This window comes from Psammomys obesus, unplaced genomic scaffold, assembly GCF_907164565.1.
Source record: "Psammomys obesus unplaced genomic scaffold, mPsaObe1.curated_primary_1811, whole genome shotgun sequence".
NCBI lineage: Eukaryota > Metazoa > Chordata > Mammalia > Rodentia > Muridae > Psammomys > Psammomys obesus.
The window spans coordinates 22,817,438-22,840,250 of NW_026596091.1; the positions used below are offsets into that span (position 1 = coordinate 22,817,438).

Genomic DNA, 22,813 nt, shown 5'->3' on the forward strand with positions numbered 1-22,813 from the left:
AAGGAAGGAAGGAAGGAAGGAAGGAAGGAAGGAAGGAAGGAAGGAAGAAAAAAAAGAGACAAGTCAGAAAGTAACTTCAGAAATCCAGTGACAAAATGAGGATGGTTCCCAGCAAGACAGAAGGTGAAGAGAGGGTTATTTCTTTCCTTTTTTGTTCGTTTGTTTTGTTCTGTATTTTTGTTTTTCAAGACAGGCTTTCTCTGTGTAGCCTTGGCTGTCTTGAACTCATTTTGTAGACCAGGTTGTCATTGAACTCACAGAGATATGCTTACCTCTGCCTCCCTGAATGCTGGGATTAAAGGCATGCACCACCACAACCAGCTGTCAGGACAGGAGAGCATCATTTCAAAGGGAGAAAACCTGGAAGTTATAGGTGGTTCACCAAGTTAATTGAGGGGAATATGCACTGTGAAGGAAGTTTCTGCTTTTTGTTGAAATATAAATCTCATGATCTACATGAATAAGCCATTGCCTACTCTACCTAGAAAAAGAAAACTACCCAGTTTGTCACACATTTTAAAAATGTTTTAAGCACATTCCATATTAAAGACAGCAGGAATGAAAGGAAGAACACAGGATACCCAGAATGCATCTAACCTTCAGGAGTAGGCCAGGGGGTCCTACGCCTCTCAGAATCCCAGCCTCAGACAGATTCTCAGAAACTGTGATGAGTTAAACAAAACACTAGCACTTCAGAAGTTTGTCTGAACAAAAAACAAAGAAGCCAAAGACTACTGTATAATCCACTAAATGCCAAGCAACTCCCTTTCTTGCTAAATGAAAGACTTGAATTAAAATTAAAATGATCCCAACATCCAATCTCAGGAGAAACCATCCTTCCTTAGGAGGGCCTTCCATTCCAGTCATCTAAGCAGAAGATCCTCCCATTGCACAGAGCCTGAGACATCCCCAGTTCCGCACAACATAATGTTCTCTCCAAGTGCAAGAACTAACAGGAGCAACTTCCTTTCCTCCAGCTGTACTTGTCTCTGGCTGAACTACACAGAGGATGTCATCATGTTCAATGACAAACACAACTCCTTCTCAAAATCCTTAGATCTCTGATCCTCAGCGATGGTCAAAACAGATGTGTGAAGAGCTACCAAAATTAACAGGAAAATCGTCACAGAAATAGTTTTGCTGGGAAAACTGCTGTCAGCGTTTCTACTCCTTTAAATATAAGTGGGAATGACTTTTTTTCTATAGATATTACCAATAGATGACAGTGAAAAAATTAAAATGTTCACTTAAAAACATAGAAAGTTACCCCAAAGAATGGCTTAAAAAATAATTAGTGAAGTAGGTAGTGATTGTTTTCATGATAAATGTTCATTTTTCAAGTTTCAATGATAAAACTAAAAGTTAAAGGAGATTATACTTGAATTGAAAAACCATTTAAAATTCAGCTAAAGTATACAAATATATGTATTACAGTTAAAGAAAACTTCATTAATATGAAGCATTAAAAATTAAATTTTAAATGTTTACTGATTTCACTTTAGTCTAGGTATATACCCAAAATTTGCTCAAGTACACAACAAGGACATTTGTTCAACCATGTTCGTAGCAGCTTTATTTGTAATAGCCAGAACTTGGAAACAACCCAGATGTCCATCAACGGAGGAATAGATACAGAAATTGTGGTATTTTTACACAATGGAATACTACTCAGCAATCAAAAAGGAGGAAATCATGAAATTTGCAGGCAAGTGGTGGGATCTAGAAAAGATCATTCTGAGTGAAGTATCCCAGAAGGAGAAAGACAAACTTGGTATATACTCGCTTATATAGACCTACAAGATATGATAAACATAATGAAATCTACACACCTAAAGAGAAAGGTAGAGAATTAATCATTGTAGCCTATTTAGTTTTTTTAAGTACTAGAGAAAGTGGATATTAACCAAGTCATCTTTATTAATAAAATTGACAGTCCCATACAAATTAGTAAAGAATTCTATGTAATTCCAATCAATATTTTACCATCATTTACTAAATAACTTTTAAAATTTATGCTAACCATGATATAGAAGTAAATTGAAAGTAGATTGTATTTTCCAAATAAAAAGGTAAAAACCAAGAAAATTCAAAAGTTAAATGTACAAAGATAGAGAAGCATGATGACAACAGTGGATAAGCTAAATGCTGAGGAACCAAGAGAATGCACATGAAAGTTCATGTCTTAAATGAGGTTATGATTTTTGGGTTGAGCCACATTCACAGTTATCCTGGGACACATATGACTGGATATACCTGAAAACTTATAGAGGAGCCCATAAATTTCTTACTAATCCATGGAAGTAATATTACAATAATAAAACATCTTTTATCTACAGATTAAGAAACACAAGGAAAATTGATCCTGTGTAGATATCCAGGATTTACTGAACTGCTGGGGCGGTGTGAGCTGGGACAGCCCGTCTGTTGTCATTTGACAGGATTGAGTCAAGCCAATAGATGTCATTCACAAAGTCAGATAAGTGCTGACCAGTAATTCCACTCCCAGAATAATTTTCACCACGAAGAAAACACCATGGAGTGTTTAATGATTTTTGCCTAGGCATTAACTAATAATGGGGAATAGGTAGGGGGCTCTTCCATTTTGACAGTACACTGGATACACTTTGGGAATTACAACAATCCACTCAGGAAATATAGACACCAAGTAAACACTTTAATATGAACCATCCATAAAGGCTGACAAATACTGAAAATATGTCACTCAAGGCATTATAAGTATTAAAAAATGATCCATACTTAAAATGTCACTGCATACTTGACAATGGTACATGAAACATCTAAGAAAATAAATGAGACATTGGATCACAATTATGGAGCCCAGTTCCAGTGTATATATCCACAAAATACTCCCAAGCTTAAGACTAAGGTAATACTGTTGAAAAGAAGGCAGAGAGATGCTAAGAGTCAGAAGATAAAAGGAGTTTGCTATGAGATTGTCTCTCCCAGAAATGGCAACACTACATGGTCTCACCAGCATGAGAGCCTAAATACGAGCTGAACAAGTATGACACCAATGGACATGCCAATGTGGACAGAGAAAAATCCAGGAGGCCTCAACCCTACATGAAGAACCACAGGCAGCTAAGCAATGCTGAGAGTGGGAGAAATAGTCCATCCCAAGGAAGAACACCCCAATTGGTTATTTAATGCCAAATGGTCAGTCCCGAAAACATCCATAATACAGGCAGCATTATAAACACCGAGCAGGTTATATTTAGCAATATATACATATACATGTATATATGTATGCATGCAAAAACAATTAATGAAAAAAGAATATAGATTTGAAAGAGAATAAGGAAGGTCTATGTGAAGCTTGACATGAGGAAATGGAAGGGGAAATGTTGCAATTATACTATCAAAAAAGTAAACAAAAACAAAAAGGCAAAACTCAAACTGTGCATGGTGGCACATGCATGTGGACGTCTGAGACTGAGGCAAGCCTGGTCTAGGTCTACAGAGTGGGTTCCAGGCCTTTCAGGGCTACACAGGAAAAACTTTTCTAGAGAGAGAGAGAAGTAGAGAAAGAGAGATCCAAATGCAAGGAGAAAATTAATTTAGAAGTAGAAATAAACAGGATAATAAATGAACTAGGGAACTTGGAGGGATTGGTCTGAAAAGTAACCATAAAAGGAGGAATGTAAGTGACTCAGCTGAAGAGCAGGGAAGGAAGAGACATGAAAGGAGAGGAAATTGAGATCACACCTATCTTCTTTTAAAGAATAGAAATGGGATCATGTTACATCCTTCCAGCCATGGTGGTGAACACCTATCATCTCAGCACTTGGGAAAGAAGAGGCAGGCGGTTTGCTATGAATTCAAGGCCACCCTGGCCTACAAAGGGACTCCAGGACAGCCAAGGCTACACAGAGAAACCCTATCTTGAAAAACCATAAATAAATATAATATTAAGCATTTTAACTTAAACTTTTATTATAGTAAGACAGTATAAAATGTTTGAAATTATCTTCAAAGTTTCACTTCTGTACTTAAAATGATAAACCAGTTTATATTTGAAGAGCTTGCATTTTCATAAACCATATGTATTTATATTTTAAACCATACATTGTCTGAGTGTAACAATTTCAAATAATGACTTTTAAAAGTATAATTTTATTGAAAAAGAAATTACAGTTTTCCAAAGGATTGTATAACACCTCAATCAGCCAAGTTTTAAAGATATATTTGAACAGGTAATGCCTGAGTCAAGGTAGCACTTTAAACTCTATTGACAGTGAAATAAAGCTCAGGAAAATGTTTGTTAAAAATGTTAATATAATCTTCTATAATTCTTTCCCAATAAAGTCCCCAAATACTTACTTAATGCTATTATGCAAAAAAAAAAAAATTACATTAAATTGCTCAAATCAGATCTCTGTCATTCTCAGGCCAGCTTGATCTACTTAGAGAGTTATAGGACAATCAGGACTACATAGGGAGTTCCTTTTCAGGATAAACAAACAAACAAATAGAAGCAAAGGAAAGGGGGAGAGGAAGTACTGGGTAGCAGAGCTTAAATGTCTGCATCTTCACAATAAATTCTGCTCCACACCATGTCTGTGCTGTGTAAATGAGCCATGCTATCAGTCTGTTTGTATCTACATGTATGTATGTAACAGCAAATTATTGAAAAAAGAGGCTTTGACTTTGAAAAAGAGCAAAGAGAAGAATATGGGAGGGTTTGAAGAAAGAAAAAGAAAAGGAAAAATGATATATAATATAAACTTAAAAATAAAAGAAAAATAATAAACAAATAAATAAATAACAAAAAGAAGAAAATAACGATGTTTACATTTATAGCTTTCTATGGACTTGACAGTGTTCTGGTCTTTAAAACCCTGAAAGCATCCAAGATACGGTAATAGTCACCACTTTATTAAAGGGAAAACTGGTTTACTTCCAAAAGTGGAAACAATATTAGCAATAAAGATCTGAATATATTCTTAGGCCTCATCTGGTTTTTAGAGTTAAGGATATTTTCCCCTACTATGATTACAATGTGCCTTACATATATAGTTCTGGGACTAAAAGATAGTATGAAAAAAAAAAAAAAAACCAAAATTCTACCAATGTCATCCTTTTAGAGACACTAGAGGCATACCCTGCTACATATGGTCATCAAGTGAAACTCCCAACAACCGGAGTTGTGCCCTATCTGACTCTGATAGCCTCCCTTTGGATTTCATCCCCCTAACTGGGTTGCCTTGCCTGGCCTCTGTGGGAGAGGACAAGCCTAGTCTTGCATTGACATACCCACTGGGGACCTCCCTGTTCTCTGGGAAGAATGAAAGGGGAGGATGGGGGAAGAGGGGTGTGTGTGGGTTGGGACTGAGAGGAGGGGGCTACTATCAAGATGTAAAGTGAATAAATAAATAACTTAAAAAAATAAAAAAAAAAACAGGCATTAAAAACCCCTACTTGGTACCCATGTTCATAATATATTCAATAATGCACTTTCCAGACAAAAGCAAAACCACCAGCACACACTATTACTTTTGCATTTCTTATAAAATGCAACCTGAACTTTTACGTTTTTCTGGTTATACACCAGAAACTGAACATATTCAATATGGGTCGACAAACAGTTGTTTTTCAAAGACACAGAGCATTGACTACGGTCTTCTCCCACTGATGTTATGAACAAGCCTGGAATGTGATGGAACTGAATAAATACTTTTCAATTATTGTGGGGCATATCCAAGGATTAGGCATATATTAATGGAAGACTACTAGGTGTTTCTGTATAATTCTAGGAAAGTTTAAGAGGAAAAAAAAGATCTGTAAAGTTATTTTCAAAATAAATAAGAAAGTGAAAATTTCAGGAAATGAACAGCTCACTCAGAGGCCCTCAAAAACCCATCACAGGACATTCAATTACACCTAACATGAACCCACTTAGGTGAAAATTGAACTTAGTTCACAATGACAGCTCCTCTTGGACTCAGCCCACAATCTGTCAGGCTTTATTTTATATTCCTGGAAAGGGAGAAGAACAATTAGTCCTTCTAAAGAGAAAATCAAATTGAGGTCCTTCTAGGAACTGAGTCATTTACAGAAATAAATGAATACCTCCAACTTTCCAACGCTCTCATTCAGGTTTTTAAGACCACAGAGTAAACTCAAACTTAAATGACTGCCATTTTATACCTCTGGTGTTTTAAAGAACCAATCTAGGTAGGTGAGCTTCTGTTTAAAGTATTTAGTATATATGTTAAAATTTTTAAAACTTGCTTATATTTATTTATTGTCAAAAGTATTATAGTTATTCAAGATTTAATATACACTGCACTTTGAAAATTTACTAAAATGATAAACAAATCTCTTAACATTGATATTTAATTGATATTTAATTTGACATCCGATTACTTAATAACGAGTATTACTCTGTCAATAACAGAGTAATCATGCCTCTTCAGGTTACTGTACTAGCATTGTCATTTCACTACAAAAATGGAGAGTCAAATTCGGTAGGAGCTGTCACCCTGAGCCAAAATTCACGTTAACGTAAGAAGTTTAAACTATATCTTTAGACTTTACATGAAAAACAAATACGTAAAAGAAATGTAAGAATCTTCAAATTTTAAAATACTTATGTTTATTAGAAGGAGAAAAGTCTCTAAGTTCGATTTCTCTATTTTGAATTGTATAGAAACCAAAAGCTAGTGGTTTTATTTATTTTTTAATAAAAGGATTGCAAGATAAAATTCTGCCAGTACTTTTGTGCCAGAAAAAAAAAAATGTAAAGAAAATAGGAATGGACATGTGCCTAATATATTGGTAAGAACTGCTTCTATTCAGATTAAGCACCATTGTCAGGCAAAATATCATATGCATCTAATGAGGCCAACGTACGCTTTCTGAGGTGGCAGATATGTTTGTCCTTTCTGGTTCCAAAAGCCCTTTAAATTTTGACCACTGTGGAAGGCTTAGACTTCAGACATATTATTAGACTTCAGACATATTATGCAGATAGTGCTGCCTGGTAAAGATCAGCAGCAAATACAAAGGTTAATTAATTATGTAAAACTTCCTGATCTCAATTGCAAAGGAACAGAGAAAAAGAAGCCAATGAGAGGGAACCAGAGCAACTAAACTGCCACGAATGTCAAGATGAATGTAAATGTGAGTTGTGGTTTTGCAGTTTTCATTCCTGCTCTCAGTAGAAACAACAGAGGAGGTCAACATCAGTAGACTAATCTTTTTTACTACTCATGTAATCATTGCTTCATGTGATTCTGGAAACAAAAGAAGTCCTTTCATACCACAGGAATTTATTTTTTCTGAAAGTAAATATGCATTGGTTAACTGTATGTGATGGCACAATGTTGAGTGGCAAGTAAAATAGGTTCATTTCAAATGTGACATGAATGAGATATACGTGGTTTAATATGATTTAATGATACCAGAATACATAATCCAATGCAATTATAAATTTTATTTACAGTAATTTTATTGTATAAAAAGCAGTTTTATTTTTGTTACTCAGAAGATGGATACTTCAAATGGAACTCATACTAAATGTGTGGGTTTTTTTTAAAGAATAATAAAATGGTAAGATAACTTTGTCTTTCAACATGTAACAACAGTGATAGTCCTGCACGTTGTTTGTACTGCAATACCCCGATAAACATATGCGTGTATTTTGACGTTCACATATACCCTCCTGTGTTTTAGTATTAGTGTACTACCTAAGAGTAGTACCTAAAATCAGCAGGATTTTATAACATCGGCAAAGTCTACCATCTTTCAAGCTTTAGCTATGAGCCATCCTTCCTTCCCCAGACAAGATCACTGAACAGAATTGGTCATGGTACTTGAAACGTGGTTTTGCCTGGACTTGCTCTCACTCACTAATTTCCCATTCTCATGGGATTTTTCAATGATTGCTCTTTCAATCTTTTTCTGACTTATCCCTAATAGTAATGTGGCCAGGAAAACGTTCTTATTAATCAGCAACTGGTACTTTAGATTAAAAAGAAAAGTCAATACATTCATAGTTTTCATCTATAATGACAGGATATGGAAAAATATGGGTGGAATCAAGCATTAAATCTCTCCTTCAATAGTATAAGTAAAACTTCTTGTCAGTAATACTGTCAAAAGAACACTTGGAGAGTATATATTAGAATGACATATGTACTGAATCTCTTTATATCATATTAAGTTGATTCAGTAAGGGCTTGAACAGTTGTATCAAATTCCCACAAAGTGACTCAGAACCACAATCCTATAATGAAGACAGGGGGTCTGTAAGGTTCCTTTGAAATAATAGAATGTCAAGAACAAAAGAAAATTTGAATACATCATTGTGACCAGCAAAAGAAAAATGCAAAATACATTTATTTGTATAAAATAAGCAATTAATATGCTTGTATAATGAGAACATTAGCATAATAATTACTATCTTAAACTTTCAATATTTACATGAATATGTTAATATTCATGTAATGAATGGACAATACCCTTGAGTCTTAAGTATAAGATAGTACATAACTCACACCATCAATGGAAAAATATAAAAAAAATTCTAAAACAGAGGCGGTATGTGCAATATTAAAATTTAAAAAGCATATCTATTTTAGACCACATGTCCTTTGCTGGTGGTTCATGATACACATTTAGAAACTGACTACTGTGACCAAAAGAAAGGGAAAGAAAAAAATCTTACACTTATCTTACTCCACTTTCTAATCCATAGGACCCCAAATGTGTGAGTATATAAGTTGCCTCGTCGTTCTACGCAAGTTACGAAGAAATGGGTTTTGAACTGAAACACCAGCAGTCTATCCCTGTCAAAATCTAGCTTGGCTAATGTGCTGAACCTGTGAAGCAGCTATTTCTTTCTACTTTAACACTGCCAGCGGAAAACTTTTCATAGCTACAATGTATGCCTCTAATGCCTGCAGAGAAGACACAGTCCGCAGTGGTTGCTATTATTAACATAGGCTATGTTTTTTATGATAGCTGAATGAATTATCGGAGTGGCAGCAGGTAAGAACCTGGGTAATTCTTTCTGTCCTCAAAAGAAGTATGTCTGTCTGTCTGTCCATCCTGCCCCCCCATCTCTCTGTGTATGCAGGCTCACGTGCATGCACATATGATTATGTGTGATCAATTTGCTTTGCTTACTTAATCAATCTACACAAGTTCCAGGCTAGCCAGCAGTACACAAAGAGCCTCAATTCAAAAAGGGGGAGCTATCCAGAAAGAAACCAACAAAATATACAAAGCTGATAGTGAAATGTCAAAAGCTTTTGTGATAGGAATATGAAAGCAAAGGTGCCTACATACATAACTTCTAATTTAGACTCATTTAAGGATCTAGCACAGAAGGAGAAAAATGAAAACTGGAGAGAAGCAAACATGTGCAGTGGGACACAGCCCTCAAACACAGTGGGGCAGGACTTTTTCCTCCTTTGCGAAATGGGAACTTGGTACCAAACTTTAACCTGCACAAATAAGATACACATATATACACATATTTTCAACAACTAGTGTCTTTGATGAACATATCTCTGTAAATGTTTAATTAACAATGATATAACATTTTGAAGAAACAAAATATGTAAAGGAAAATAATTTAATTTCAGGGTTATTTTAATTAGAAGCTAAGTACTCTCGATTTCTTCAGAACATAAATGATAACAGACTAAGACAGTGCTAATTTCAGGACAGAGGAAGTTTTAAAGTCCAGAAACACACTAGAAATTTGTTATGAATAATTTCAACTACAGAGTCAGTAGCAATCAACAACTTCATCTTAAAACACATTTGCATCCTGTTACGACTTGCTACTTTTTAGCCATAAAACATAAACACAATCAATTGAGTTAGATAAGGAACAAAACTGTGGGCATTGTTTTTTTTTTTCTCTTGTTTGTTTATTTGTTTTTGTTTTATTGAAACAAAGCCTCACTCTGTAGCACAGGCTTGCCTGAACATCACTATATAGATCAGGCTGGCCTTGAACTCACAGAGCACTGCTTGCCTGTGTCTATGTATTGTTTTCATTCTTATATAAGGCATAAGCATTTGAAGTTCTGTGACTACTAAATTCCAACAGAAAAATGCTTGCACTTGATTTTCTCAAGAATCAAATATTTTTAAAGGGACTTTACTAACAGTTTGGCCTATCCCCGTCAATTAGATAGTTTTATTTAATTTCTCCTTCCAACTCTTGTTGTTATTATTATTGTTGTTGTTATAATAATAATTAGTAGCAGTAGTAGTGGTAGTAGTATCGTTATTTTGAGACAGGGTTTCTCTATGTAACCCTGGCTGGCCTGGAACTTGCTCTCTAGACCAGGCTGGCTTCAAACACAGAGATCTAACTGCCTCTGGGTCCTGAGTTCTGGGATTAAAGGTGTGAGCCACCACTGCCCAGCTCAGTCCTATTATATTATGTTTTTTCCCCCTACTCAATAGACAAGGGGCTGAAAACATGAACACAGACTCACTCTACTGTACAGGAAGCACAACTTAGTCTCTGACCACGTATCTCACATTAGTCTCTGAATTCATGAGTTCATTCGCACCATCTTTCTTTTAATAAGGCTGTTCCAAGTTTGTTCTGATTTTTTTTTATTATTCTCATTAGTTACATTTTGTTAATTCTGTATCCCAGCCGTATCCCTCATTCCCTCCCCAATCCCACCCTCCCTCCCTCATCTCCACCCTGCCCCTTTCCAAGTCCACTGATAAGGGAGGACCTCCTCCCCTTTCATATGACTCCGTTTTGTCAGGTATTTTCAGGACTGGCTGCAAAGTCCTCCTCTGTGGCCTAACAGTACTGCTCCTCCCTTGGGAGGTGGGGAGGTCAGGGAGCCAGTCATTGAGTTCCTGTTAGAAATAGTCCTTATTCCCCTTACTATGGGAAACCAATTGATTACTGAGCTATCACGGGTCACATCCGAGCAGAGGTTCTAGGTTTTATCCTCTCAAGGTCTTGGTTGAGTGTCCATCTCAGAAAAGACCCTGTGCCCAGATATGTTTGGTCCTTGTGGAGCTCCTATCCTTTCCACATCAAACTCCCCTTCTTTCATATGATTCCCTGCACTCTGCCAAAGGCTGATTTTTTTTTTTAAGTCAGTGTTTTAGAAGTTTTTTAGTCCAGCCAGTCAGCCTTGAAATACAATAGTGGTTTTCCTTCTTGACATCATTGATCAGTTTAATATTTTATGAAATGTGAACCTCTTTTGAAAAGTTTTCATCTTTCCTTTGAAGTGCCAAGATAAATTACTGGAGAAATTGAACTCTCTTCTGTGTTTACAAATCTGGCTACTTAATTACACTAGACCATAGTTAAAGATGATTCTCACTTAGAGTTTAGACCATAAAGTCACAACTGTCAAATATTACATGGCTTAGAGATTTAGAATTCAGACAAACTTTCAGTTATTTCCTGAACAAAATAGTATTTTTAATATATATGTACACACAGACACCTATACATATACACACTAGATGTGTGTGCTTTTTTAAAAATTTGAAACCATAGTATTGAAACTGATTGGTCATTTTTTTACAGTAGTCCAAGAAGTAAGAAAACTTATCAAACGATGCAGAACTGAAAACAGGTATCTTGTCTACAGCTTTCTATACAGGCACCAGTAAAAATCTGCCATTTACTCTGGGAAGAACAAATGCAGGGTGCCTGGAAAACCACTGAGAGTTGCAAAGAGAAGAACCACTGTTTGCTAAATGGCTTAACTGATCAGTTTAAAATTTGTCTTTGAAACAACCAAAAATTACAGTCATATGTTTGCCATAGGGAACCAAGAGTTCTGGTCGTGTTTATATATTTGTTTCGGTTTCTTGAGTCAGAGCTTCATGAAGCTTGGGTTGGCCTAAGACTGTGTAGCTGTGGGTGACTCTGCAGTTAGATTGTCCTGCTTCCACCTCCTGGGTGCCGTGGTTGCTGGCCTCAGATACCCAGTACAGTTCATGCAGTGCTGGGTATCAAAAGTAATGCTTTGTGCAAGCTAACAAGCACTCTACGAGCTATATTAACTGCCAATCTCAGAGTATTTTGAATCAGGAACTTAAAATTTTTTTAGTGTGTTTTAGTATGTGTTTAGTGTTTCAGCAGACAGCATTACATGCATGTTACCATTTATGTCTATGCTTATACATTCATGTTTATCTATAAAAACTCTGTTAGTCTGTGATGATTGGCATAAAGATTATAAGTAGTTGGGATCTGAATAGAAAGGTGATGAGTGGGAGATGCTGGAAGGTCCCCCAGAAGAAAAAGCTCTTAGAGAGAGGAGGCCACAGAGAATCAATGATAGTTACTGACACCACCCCCAGGCTGTCTGCTTGCACTGTAGGTAACACACTAGAGAAGGAAAAGAAAGGCAGCGTTTGGGGAAGCTAAAACCATAACAGAGAATGAGGATGGAATGTGTGAAATGAGAGGCACAGTGTACCGCCCTGGGGACCAAGGCGGCAGGTGCCAGTGCTGTCAAGTTCCACACAGGTAGGGGGGACAACGAGCCTCAGAAACAGACAGAGGCCAAAGAGGAAGAAATCGTGAGGTTAGCTGCTTTGTGATGAATTAAGAGATACTTTTTGCAAGCAAACATATATCAACTAGTTTGCAAAATGTTTTGCAATAAAAAATAATAATATCTCAAATCCAACATGTCTTGTCCATTAAGGCAAATCCTTCCCCCACCCCTTGCTTATGACAGAAATACAAAAATCATTGGGAAATCTCCAATCTGCAGTAATCAGTTATGTCCAGAAGCTTCTGATATTATCAACCACAGACTGAGACAAGATTTTTAGTTTACGCAATCTAAATCAGTATCATGTCTCCACCATGCAGATTTAAAGCATAAATCAGCCACACAGTCATTGTAACAGGCATCACCCATCATCATTTGCATCCAATCAGTTAATGACTGGCAGCTGTCTGCAGGATCCATGATAAAGGAAGCAGGTTTAATGTATAATGCTTCATGAGGCTTAAAAATCACATTCTGTAAGAACACAAGGCAGATGCAGATTTTCAAAAGCTTTTGAAGAAAGAAGGAAAACAATCTCAATGTGTAGTCTGAGAAATTATTCTGAAATACTGCCTTTAAAGGGTTTCTAATTTCCTGCTAGACTTAAGTAATGTGACAAATTGGCAGAAGCCTTTTTTTTTTTTTAAACAGAAGATTCTTCTCCATCTCATAATTGTTGAGGAAGTAACCGAAGTCAGAATTACAAGCACTTTCCAAACAGGAAAAAAAGTGACAAGAAACTTAGATTAAAAGAGCTTTGTTTCAAAATGAAAGTCCATGTCACACACAACAGTCCTGAAATACAAATGAACTTCAGTCCCTGTATCATAAATCCTTTTTTAAAGCATCTCTCAGTGTCTGGTTCATCAATAGCAAAATATTTCACTTTTCCTTATCATTTGCTTATGCTTTTTACCTCTAAACTGACTAGAAAACTCAAAAAGGACAATGGCTGTAATGCTTACCTTTCAAGATGCCTTTAAGTAGGTGGTTTCTCTCTAGTAGGCACAGTCATTACATATATGTATATGTAATGTATATGTATATGCATATGCATATGTATATACCATCCTTGCCATGTGTGAATATGTGAATGTGCATGCTTAAATGGGAATGTGTACATGCATGTGTATATGTACACATATTGGGGCTTGAGAACAGCTCCATGGATGATCTTCAGGAGTACTAGCCACCTTCTTTAGGATAGAATTTCTCACTGATATGACACTTATTGACTAGGCTAGACTTGCTGGCAAGCATTGCCAAGGACCTTCCCGCCTCTCTGTCCCCAGCATTACTGGGATTACCAGTGCAATGTATTCCCATGCTGAGATGCTTTGATGTGGGTTCCAGGAATGACAATCATGTCCTCACACTTGTGAAACAAGCACTTCACTGACTTAGCCATTTTCCTCTCACCATATTGCACCTTAAGTACAAAACGCCCAGATTTCTTCCCTCTTATCTCATAGTTTATACAGACAAATACATTCAGCCAGTAAGCAGCATCATGAGGAGTGCTATGAGAAACATAAAGAATAGAAAGAAGATAGGGGAGGCAGCATAAAGAGACACCGCTGCCATTTTAATGGTGATAAATTCACGTAAAACTTCTTATTGGCGGTAGGACCCTCATCAAAGACATGAGGAAGATGCAGTGCACCACACTGAGAATATCTAAGAAAACACATTCCACGCAGAATCAATGACAAAGGCATACATTCAGTGGTCAGAACTTATCAAGCAAAGGCATCAAAGCAGTGTACAGGACTGAAATGGGATATAGGAAGGCAAAGCTGCGAGACATACACACCGTCTCTGTGATTCTGTGCTTTCGCTCTGAAAAGAATGAGGAATGAGTAGAAGACTGTGGAATATGGAATGCTGTACGTGTACCGACAAAATTCCATAGCGATGGTGGCTAAGTGTACACTAAAGGGCTATCACCACAGAATCAGCATTCAGCTCAAGACATTCAAGAAAATGAGGTGCTTTCCTTTGTCCTGACAAGAGGAAACTGAAGCAAAGTGAAAATCAGTGAACTCCCATCACAAAGCTGACCACCACCTGAAATATGGAGAAAAAAGGCAAAAAGAGAAAGCAGCAGAGGTGAGTCTCCCAGGAGCACATGCCTTAAGACTTACAAGTCTACCAAGGACATACCTGGCAATTCTGGTCAGTGGGCTTAGATATGATAAAATTAACTTTTTCATCCCCAAGTAATTTACACACAGCACCTTCTTATAAGGTGCTTTCTATAAGGTACTTTCTAGTAGAAAGAAAGATAACTAAATCCAGTTAAGACATTTGCAACAGAACATCTGGCTCAAGTCACTTTCAATGTCCTTGTCTCAACAAGAAGCGGAACACAAGAAAATAAGAGGAGCAAGGTCATGGTTATAAAAGATGAGATTCAATCATAAGATAACAGAACACTATCAGACATGTATAAAAGGACCCAGTATAGCAACAGAATATTAATATATGCAAATACAAAGACAGAGTCTTTAGGGAGACCCCAAGACAGTAAGTGAGACAAAATGCAAAGCCACCAGAGAAATTTGACATCTCTGGGGATCTAAGACTGCAACAAACACACTATATAATAAAATTCCAATCTCAATGAACATAAAATCCCATACTAAACTCTCCACTTGTGTTACAAAGTCCATTGTGTCTGACCTGAAATAAAAAAATTGCATGATGAAAGAACATGGAAACAAAGGAAACACATTCAAGTGGGAATCTTTTAATAATACTGTAGTGCACTGTGGGTCATGATCCTCATGGGATTGTATATCACATATCCTACATATCTGATATTTATATTATGCTTCATAATAGTAGCTAAATTACAGTAATGAAGTAGCAATGAAAACAATCCTATGGTTGGGAAGGTCACCACAACATAAGGAACTGTATTAAAGAGTTGCAGCATTAGGAAGGTTGCAAATCACTGACCGAGTGAAAGGTGATGGCAGCTGTGTGCAGAGGGATGACAGTGGAGGTGGTACAACATGGTGAGGTGCTGGAGATACTCTTAAAGACACGGCATGAAGGAATTACTGGTGGGATGGATATGAAATGAGAAAGGAAGACTGTAGGCATGAATGACTCTTGGGTTCGCAGCCAAACTACCTGGGAAATGGACCTACCAGCAAGTAAAAATGATGAGAGCTGCAGATAAGGCAGCTAATTGGAACTTAGTAGGCCAAGTCTTGAAGTACTTTTAATAATTCTGGTCAGCTGCTCATTCATTTAAGTACTCTTATTTAAAAGGCCTAAGTTGTATGCTAGTTGTCAAGTGCTGTAAAGAAAGCATGAAGATATATTACAAACCAAGAAGCTTATTAGATAGTTAACTATAGTGGGGAAGAAATGATCAAATATTATATATATATATATATATATATAATATAAAAACTATATCACCACAACACTGGGTTCAAAATTATAACATAACATAACATAAAAATCATAACAGCATTACAATAGTTAATGCTGAAAATGACCTAAGTAGCTAAAAATGCTTCTGCTTTCTGTGCATCAGAGACGGCTATTTTGACCTTGGCATCTGAATAGTGCCTTCCTGGTCTTTCAGAGCAATGACATTTGGCTGGATATTTGACTTCCATAGTTAATATTTTTGTCTTTCCAACAGATAGATGCAGCCAATAGTCTCTGGACAAACACAGTACATACAATTTCTTCAATATATCTCAAAGAGAATGGGTATACCCACATTCCACCCCTCCTTTCCCCTTTCCTGTCAGCTGAAGTGCTGATGTGATAATGAGCCATCTTGGACCATATGGGCAGGGTGACCCATTGAGATGGCAGGGGAACAAACGTGGAACAGGGATCCCAAAGAGCCATGGCGCCATCTTATCAGCTCTGAGTTGCACATATTGAGATTGCCACATGAAAGAAGCACCTCTTATCTGAGCCCTTTGTAACAGCAGCTTAGCATGAAATTTAGCCAAAAAATTTAATAAATCCCTAAAACAACATTGTGACTCAAGTGATAGGCTGGCAGATCTTGGTTTAATTCCTTACATGCATCAGTTTGAAATGACAAGAAAATATACTGGCAACATAGATTTGTTCTAAATTGTATGGACCACCAAAGAAAAACTAGCTAAAAAGTATTCTGTAATGGAACTAGAGAAGATCATCCTGAGTGAGGTAATCAGGAGAGACAAATGGTATTTACTCACTCATAAGTGTGAGCAGAAGACATAAATAGTATATACTCACTCATAAGTGGTTATTAGACATATAATATAGAAATATACTAAAATCTATACTCTGAAAGAAACGAAACAACAAGGACTTGAGGGAAGATAAGCATTCAGAAGCGAAACAGAATAGACACCAGAAGTGGGAGAAGACAGGAAACAGAACAAGGGCCTACCACAGAGGGCCTCTGAAAGACTCTGCCCAGCAGGGTATCAAAGCAGATGAGACTCATAGCCAAACTTTGGGCAGAGTGCAGGGAATCTTATAAAAGGGGGGGCGGGGATAGAAAGACCTGGATGGTACATGAGCTACACGAGGAGAACAACAGAACCAAAACTTCTGGGCCCAAGGGGCCTTGAAGAGTCTGATGAATCAACCAAGAAACATGCATCAGGAGGACCTAGACGCCCTGCTCAGATGTAGCCTATGAACAGCTCAGTGTCCATGTGGGTCCTTAGTAAGGGGATCAGGGGCAGCCACAGGCATGACCTTGGTTGTCTGCTCTTTGATCACTTCCTCCCTGGTGAGGTGGCTCTCCTAGGCCACAGAGAAAGAGGATCCAGACAGTCCTGATGAGACCTGATAGGTAGGGTCAGATAGTAGGAGAGGAGGACCTCCCCTATCAGTGGATTAGGGGAGGGACATAGAATGGAAAGAGGGAAGGAGGGTAAGATTTGGAGAAGATGAGGGAGGGAACTACAGCCAGGACACAAAGTGAATAAATTGTAATTAATAATAATAATAATAATAATAATAATAATAATAATAAACTGCAATCATTTGAACAAGTTTTCAGTTTGGACCCTATGCACTACTTTGAAAAACCACATGACAGTTTTGTTTTGTTTTTTTTTTCCAAAGAGAACTGAAGAACTGCATAGGATGAACTAGCTCAACTCTTCCTTCAATTCTCATTAAAAACCTCTACAACCAGGTTGGGGAGATAGTCCAGCAGTTAGGAACACTCGCTTCTCTTGCAGAAGATCTAGATTCAGCACACAGAAGGCAGATCACACCTGTCTATAGCTCTAGTTCCATAAAACTCAATGCCCATTTTTGGCCTCCGCAATCACCAGAAATGCACATGGCGAACATAAGTACATGTAGGCATTCATGTATACACATAAACAACTCTTTCAAAATTAACCCCTGCATCTTACTAAAAATTATAAACAGAAATAAGTCCTTGGCATACAGAATTGTGTATACACTTGATGAACTCTTGACCTGAGATAACTGGATAAGGATGCCAAAATCACTTCTCAGAATCTTCATCTACACCAACATATACCAACCTATGAAAAAGATTGTACATTTGGAAGCATTTTGTTCCTCTGACATTTGGATCTTGACAGAGAATTGTGTCAGAAACAGAAGAAAGATCCAAGTTCAAATGTGTATGAATAGCTATACCTTGAAGGCTAAGTAAAATTACTTAGAAAAAAAATGAGACTATCAAGCACCATTTACTGTGATGTATTTCTGCACTAAAAATTGTACCTTTTTTTTTCTTCCTTTTTCTCATTTCTATCACTATCCAATTTGTCTAAACTGTGATGACAGCTTTTGGTTTATCATTTTGTGTTTTAACAAAAAAACAGATTCTGCCATGTCTATCAATTTTGAGATTGGCTAAAATAATTTTTCTATACAAAAAGCAGCAAAGAAATGTACAATTGATATTCTTATTCTATAGCAAAAAAACAAAACCAAAAACAAAAAAAAAAAAACCCTTCCACTTAAGTTAACTGAGGAATCTTAAATTAAAATGGACTAACTACTTGGCAACCATGAGCATATTTAACCACTGAAAACCTTACATTGATCATACCCATGCCTAAGTCACAATGAGACTCAGAGGCAGCTTGCCTTGAACTCTTGTGATATTTCCTCCGCCAAAGCCTGACAAATAAGACATGGAGTACACATTTAAGCGAGATAAACGGACTTCCACTTTATAACAAAAGAGATGAATATTATTCATGTTTTAAAATAAAGGCAGTAAGTATTCTTCTAAATTCTTACGTTAGTCCTCATTTCCAGGTAACACAAATTCTATGTCTCCTGTGGAAATATTGTCAGGAACACAAGGAAGTAAGTTTTCTATTGAAAGCATGGAATGCTGAGTACACGTCTCTCCAACAATCAGGATAGAAGGTACAAGTTTCACATAAATGGATCTCATCTGTAACACTGTTTTAAAGCAAGAAACGCCACTGTAAGAAGGCTGAAAGCGGAAAGCGCCCAGGAAAACTATGAAATGATGCGTTACCTTTGGCTGGATTGACTTTTATCCCTGACCTGTACAGCATCTCCTCGTTGCGCCAGTCTCCGTTTCTGATCGCAGTCTTGAGTCCATAGAAGACGATTAACATTGCTGTAGCATAAAAAACCAGGCTCTTGAGAAACCTTTTCTGTACTTTGACATAAAGGGCTCTGGCACCCACTGTGATCAAAAGGCAGAAGCCCATACTGGGAATATATAAGACTCGCTCTGCAATTACAAAGCCAACATAGAAAAACAGGTTCGTGGCAGGAATAAAAGGTATTATCAACAAAGATAAGGACAGAATAACAATGTTCTCAGTGGAAGGGAGCTGAGTTCTCTGTGATACACTATTTTTAATTCCATTCTCTACTTTGGGTGCAAAGCTGGGCTTAATTTCTGAGTTCCGGTACTCCACATCTGAGTGGCAGCTATGGCCATTTGCATTTTGCTTGCCATTTGTCACAGCTTTCCCATTGCATTCTCCTTCTAAGTTTGGGTTCTTCAAACCACAGTAGGCAAGGAGGAGAAGTCCAGAATAGAAGGCCACAGTGTGTAGATTTCTCCAATCACAAACTGTTTTGAGAAGAGGCACGGCATCCATGGACCAATCAAAGCTCAGGGTGTCCGGGCAGAGCAATAGCCAGAGGTTCTTAGTAGGTAAATAGAAGAAAGTGAGTGTGCGAGCCAAAAGGCTGTCCGAGTCAGCTGCGGGGTTGTCAGAGTTGGAAAAGCTTGGTGGCTTGTTTCCCATCCAGTATAACCGGGCACCCAAAAGGCTGGTCCCCCAGAGAGTTAACAAGCTAATGCTGAGAAAAAGAGACAAGTTCTTCCCCTGAAAGCAAAAGAAAGGGAGAAAAGTCATCGTCATCATCATCATCCTTACCCTCTTCCTCATCTCATAGCAACATGAGAACATTTCATTTCACATCAGAGCTGAGATCTATTTTAAAGGGGCACTTAAATCGCCACTTCATTTGCACCTCTTTTTAAATACGCTCAGGGAAACTTTCATCTAAAAAAAAAGTGACTAGAATCCTAGTTTGTATATAACCTTGGATATGTAATTTTTTTCCTTCTTTCTTCCCCTTTCTAAACAACCATGACCAAAGCTTCCACCTGCTACACTCTACAGAATGAATTCAATATATTTCCCTCTCAGTGTCAGGTCAAAAGGAAAGCGCAGATTTATAGTACTTGGCACTCTGTGAGATATAGCGGGCACCTAGGGTGTGTCTCCTTTTATTTTATAATTTACATTTAATAGTGAAAGCAAAGAGTAGTCATATCTGCTTTGAGGTCTAAGGCACTGGGGCTTTCAGCCACATCCATGGCAGTTTCAATGTAACTGTTTGAAATCTCCTTGCTCAAAGTCTGACTCACACTGCCACCAGCACTAATAACATACAATGTCTAATAACACTCCCACAAATATAATGTTTCCAATGTTCACAGTCTTCAAACTAAGCTTTAATAAAGAACTTCCTTATAAGAGAAAGAAGATCTGAGAAGACAAAAATATTAATGTGCCCAAGAATTTTCTGGTTAAACTCCTTTAAACAGAGTAAAACACAGCTGAGTGGTAATGCCCTGTGTTGTCAGCAATATAGAGGCCAACATAGAGTCTATAAGGTCATAAGTTCAAGATCAGTCAGAGCAAAAAAAAAAAAAACAAACAAAAAAAAAACACAAAAAAACGGAGGCATCAAGGGTGGGGATGCATTTTAGCAGTAGCATGTTTGCTGAGTCAGCACATGGCCCTTAGCTCAATCACCGGAACGAATTAAAAATATATAAAACAGGGCTATGGAGATGGCTCAGTGTTTAAGAGCACTGGCTGTTCTGCCAGAGGTCCTGAGTTCAATTCACAGCACCCACATGGCAGCTTATAGCTGTTTATAACTGTGATTCCATGGGATCCGGTGTCCTCTTCTGAGGTGTGTGTACACATACAGACAAACACCCACATACATAACTGTGCCCATCTTTAAAAATAAATAAATATAACAAGCCAAGCAAGCTAGTTCCAGAAGAGGCAGTGGAGTGGGGAGGAGGAGCAGTTATCACAGCTTCATGTCTTGATACACACTCGTTCTAATGCAATGGAGAGGTCTAAATATGCGGAGAGAGGTGGCACTGTTAAAGGGACACTGAATCAGCAAATCAATATTCAAATGCTTCTGACAGAAGCACTTCCAAGGCTGTGGGGTTCACCACCACTTTTGAAGTATCATCTGGCAGCTTTCATGTCCCTGAATGCCTTCTTAAAGAATGTTACAAAAAGTGGCAAAAAGTATGATGCTAATAAAACCAACTCTCCATCTGTTCTGCAGCCACTGGTCCTTTAAATCTTTTCTTCATTTTCTTTTCATGATCCTTAAAAGTATTAATTTCTAATTTAATTCCTATAATCTGATTCGTGCACAAATTTATATCAGAAAATCTCATTGAGTCAAGTATTGATATATACATTTTTTTTTTTCTCTAAAGGCAAATTTCCCAGTGTTGCTCGGGCTCACCTAATAAATCAAAAACCTCCAGCCACACCTATACATGGAGGCTACATAACAGCTGCTTTGATATTTTTGTTTTTTGCTCTTGGTCTAGGGTATCAATTTACCTACTACTGTTGTTTGTGAGATAGGCAAGACACAAACATTCTAATGAGTTGATATCAAAGACATTAAGTTAAAACCAGCAAAAAAAAAAACAGACAAAGAAGCCGAGGTGGCACACGTGACAACTTTAAATACAGTCAGAGTACAACCCTTCATGGGGAACTTTAGAAAAAAAGCCAGTCAGTAGCTGAAACATAATTAGTATATCCAGCACATCATCAACCCTGCCGTTTGTGACAGGTAAAACTCTGTGTGTATAGACAGAGGACATAAGAATAATGAAATGCCCATGGCCAACTGCCACATACTTTCTGCAGAACACTTTGGGAGGACCAGAACCCACTCTAACCTTTTAACACAACGTCCTGGCACTAGAGAGGAGACTTCATGAAGAACACTGACTACTCTTCCTGAGGACCCAGATCTGATTCCCGGCATCCACACTGCAGGGCACCTCCTCCAGGACCTCCAACATCAGGGGTCCTGATGCCCTCTTGTGGCCAGCGTTGACTAACCAATAATCACTACATCCATAATTGCAGTCTACTTCTTATGTCAATGCTGAAAATGCTGAGATTTGGACCTTTACTACATGAATATTTAAGGAAGATTTTCTGAATTTTAAATAAACAATAACAAAATGTAAGCCATGCTCCCAGGCTCTAAGACAAATTAAATTCTTAATAAACGAGTCAGGAATTCAAAGATCCGAAAAATTTGTGAGACAATTATAAAAAGTAGAATTCAGGGATGAAATAGGCAGATCATACTGCAACTTGAAGATGGGACTTAGACCTAGAAAATTCTTTATCTCTTAATCAGGAATCACAAAACAGTGTATAAGATAATAAAACCACAATTTATTTAAAAATTTACAGTGAAAATGTATACCCCAAATAAAGTTAAAAAACAAGAACTGTATATAAGTGCCATTGAAATTATGTTAAAAGATTAATCAAAAAGGTTGAATAAAAGAGATATGGTAGAGTACTGGTGGAATACTTGAAAACTTATATTAAAATTCACATCACCTATAAGTCGGTAACGTGTATTTGTAACACCTAAGATAATTTAAAGTGTTTAGTCCTCAGTGCAGCCACTCCTGATGAGACCTAATAGACTAGGATCAGAAGGAAGGAAAGGAAGACCTCCCCTATCAG

General features: G+C 37.3%; 1 protein-coding gene across 1 annotated transcript in view; it reads right to left on the minus strand.

Annotated features, from left to right (window-relative positions):
- Tmtc2 (transmembrane O-mannosyltransferase targeting cadherins 2) overlaps positions 1–22,813 on the minus strand; it is a 419,447-nt gene that overhangs the window by 192,416 nt on the left and 204,218 nt on the right. Inside the window, exon 3 of the mRNA XM_055627937.1 lies at positions 19,042–19,870. Within this exon, the coding sequence (XP_055483912.1) occupies positions 19,042–19,870 (829 nt within the window). The remainder of the gene's footprint in view (positions 1–19,041; positions 19,871–22,813) is intronic.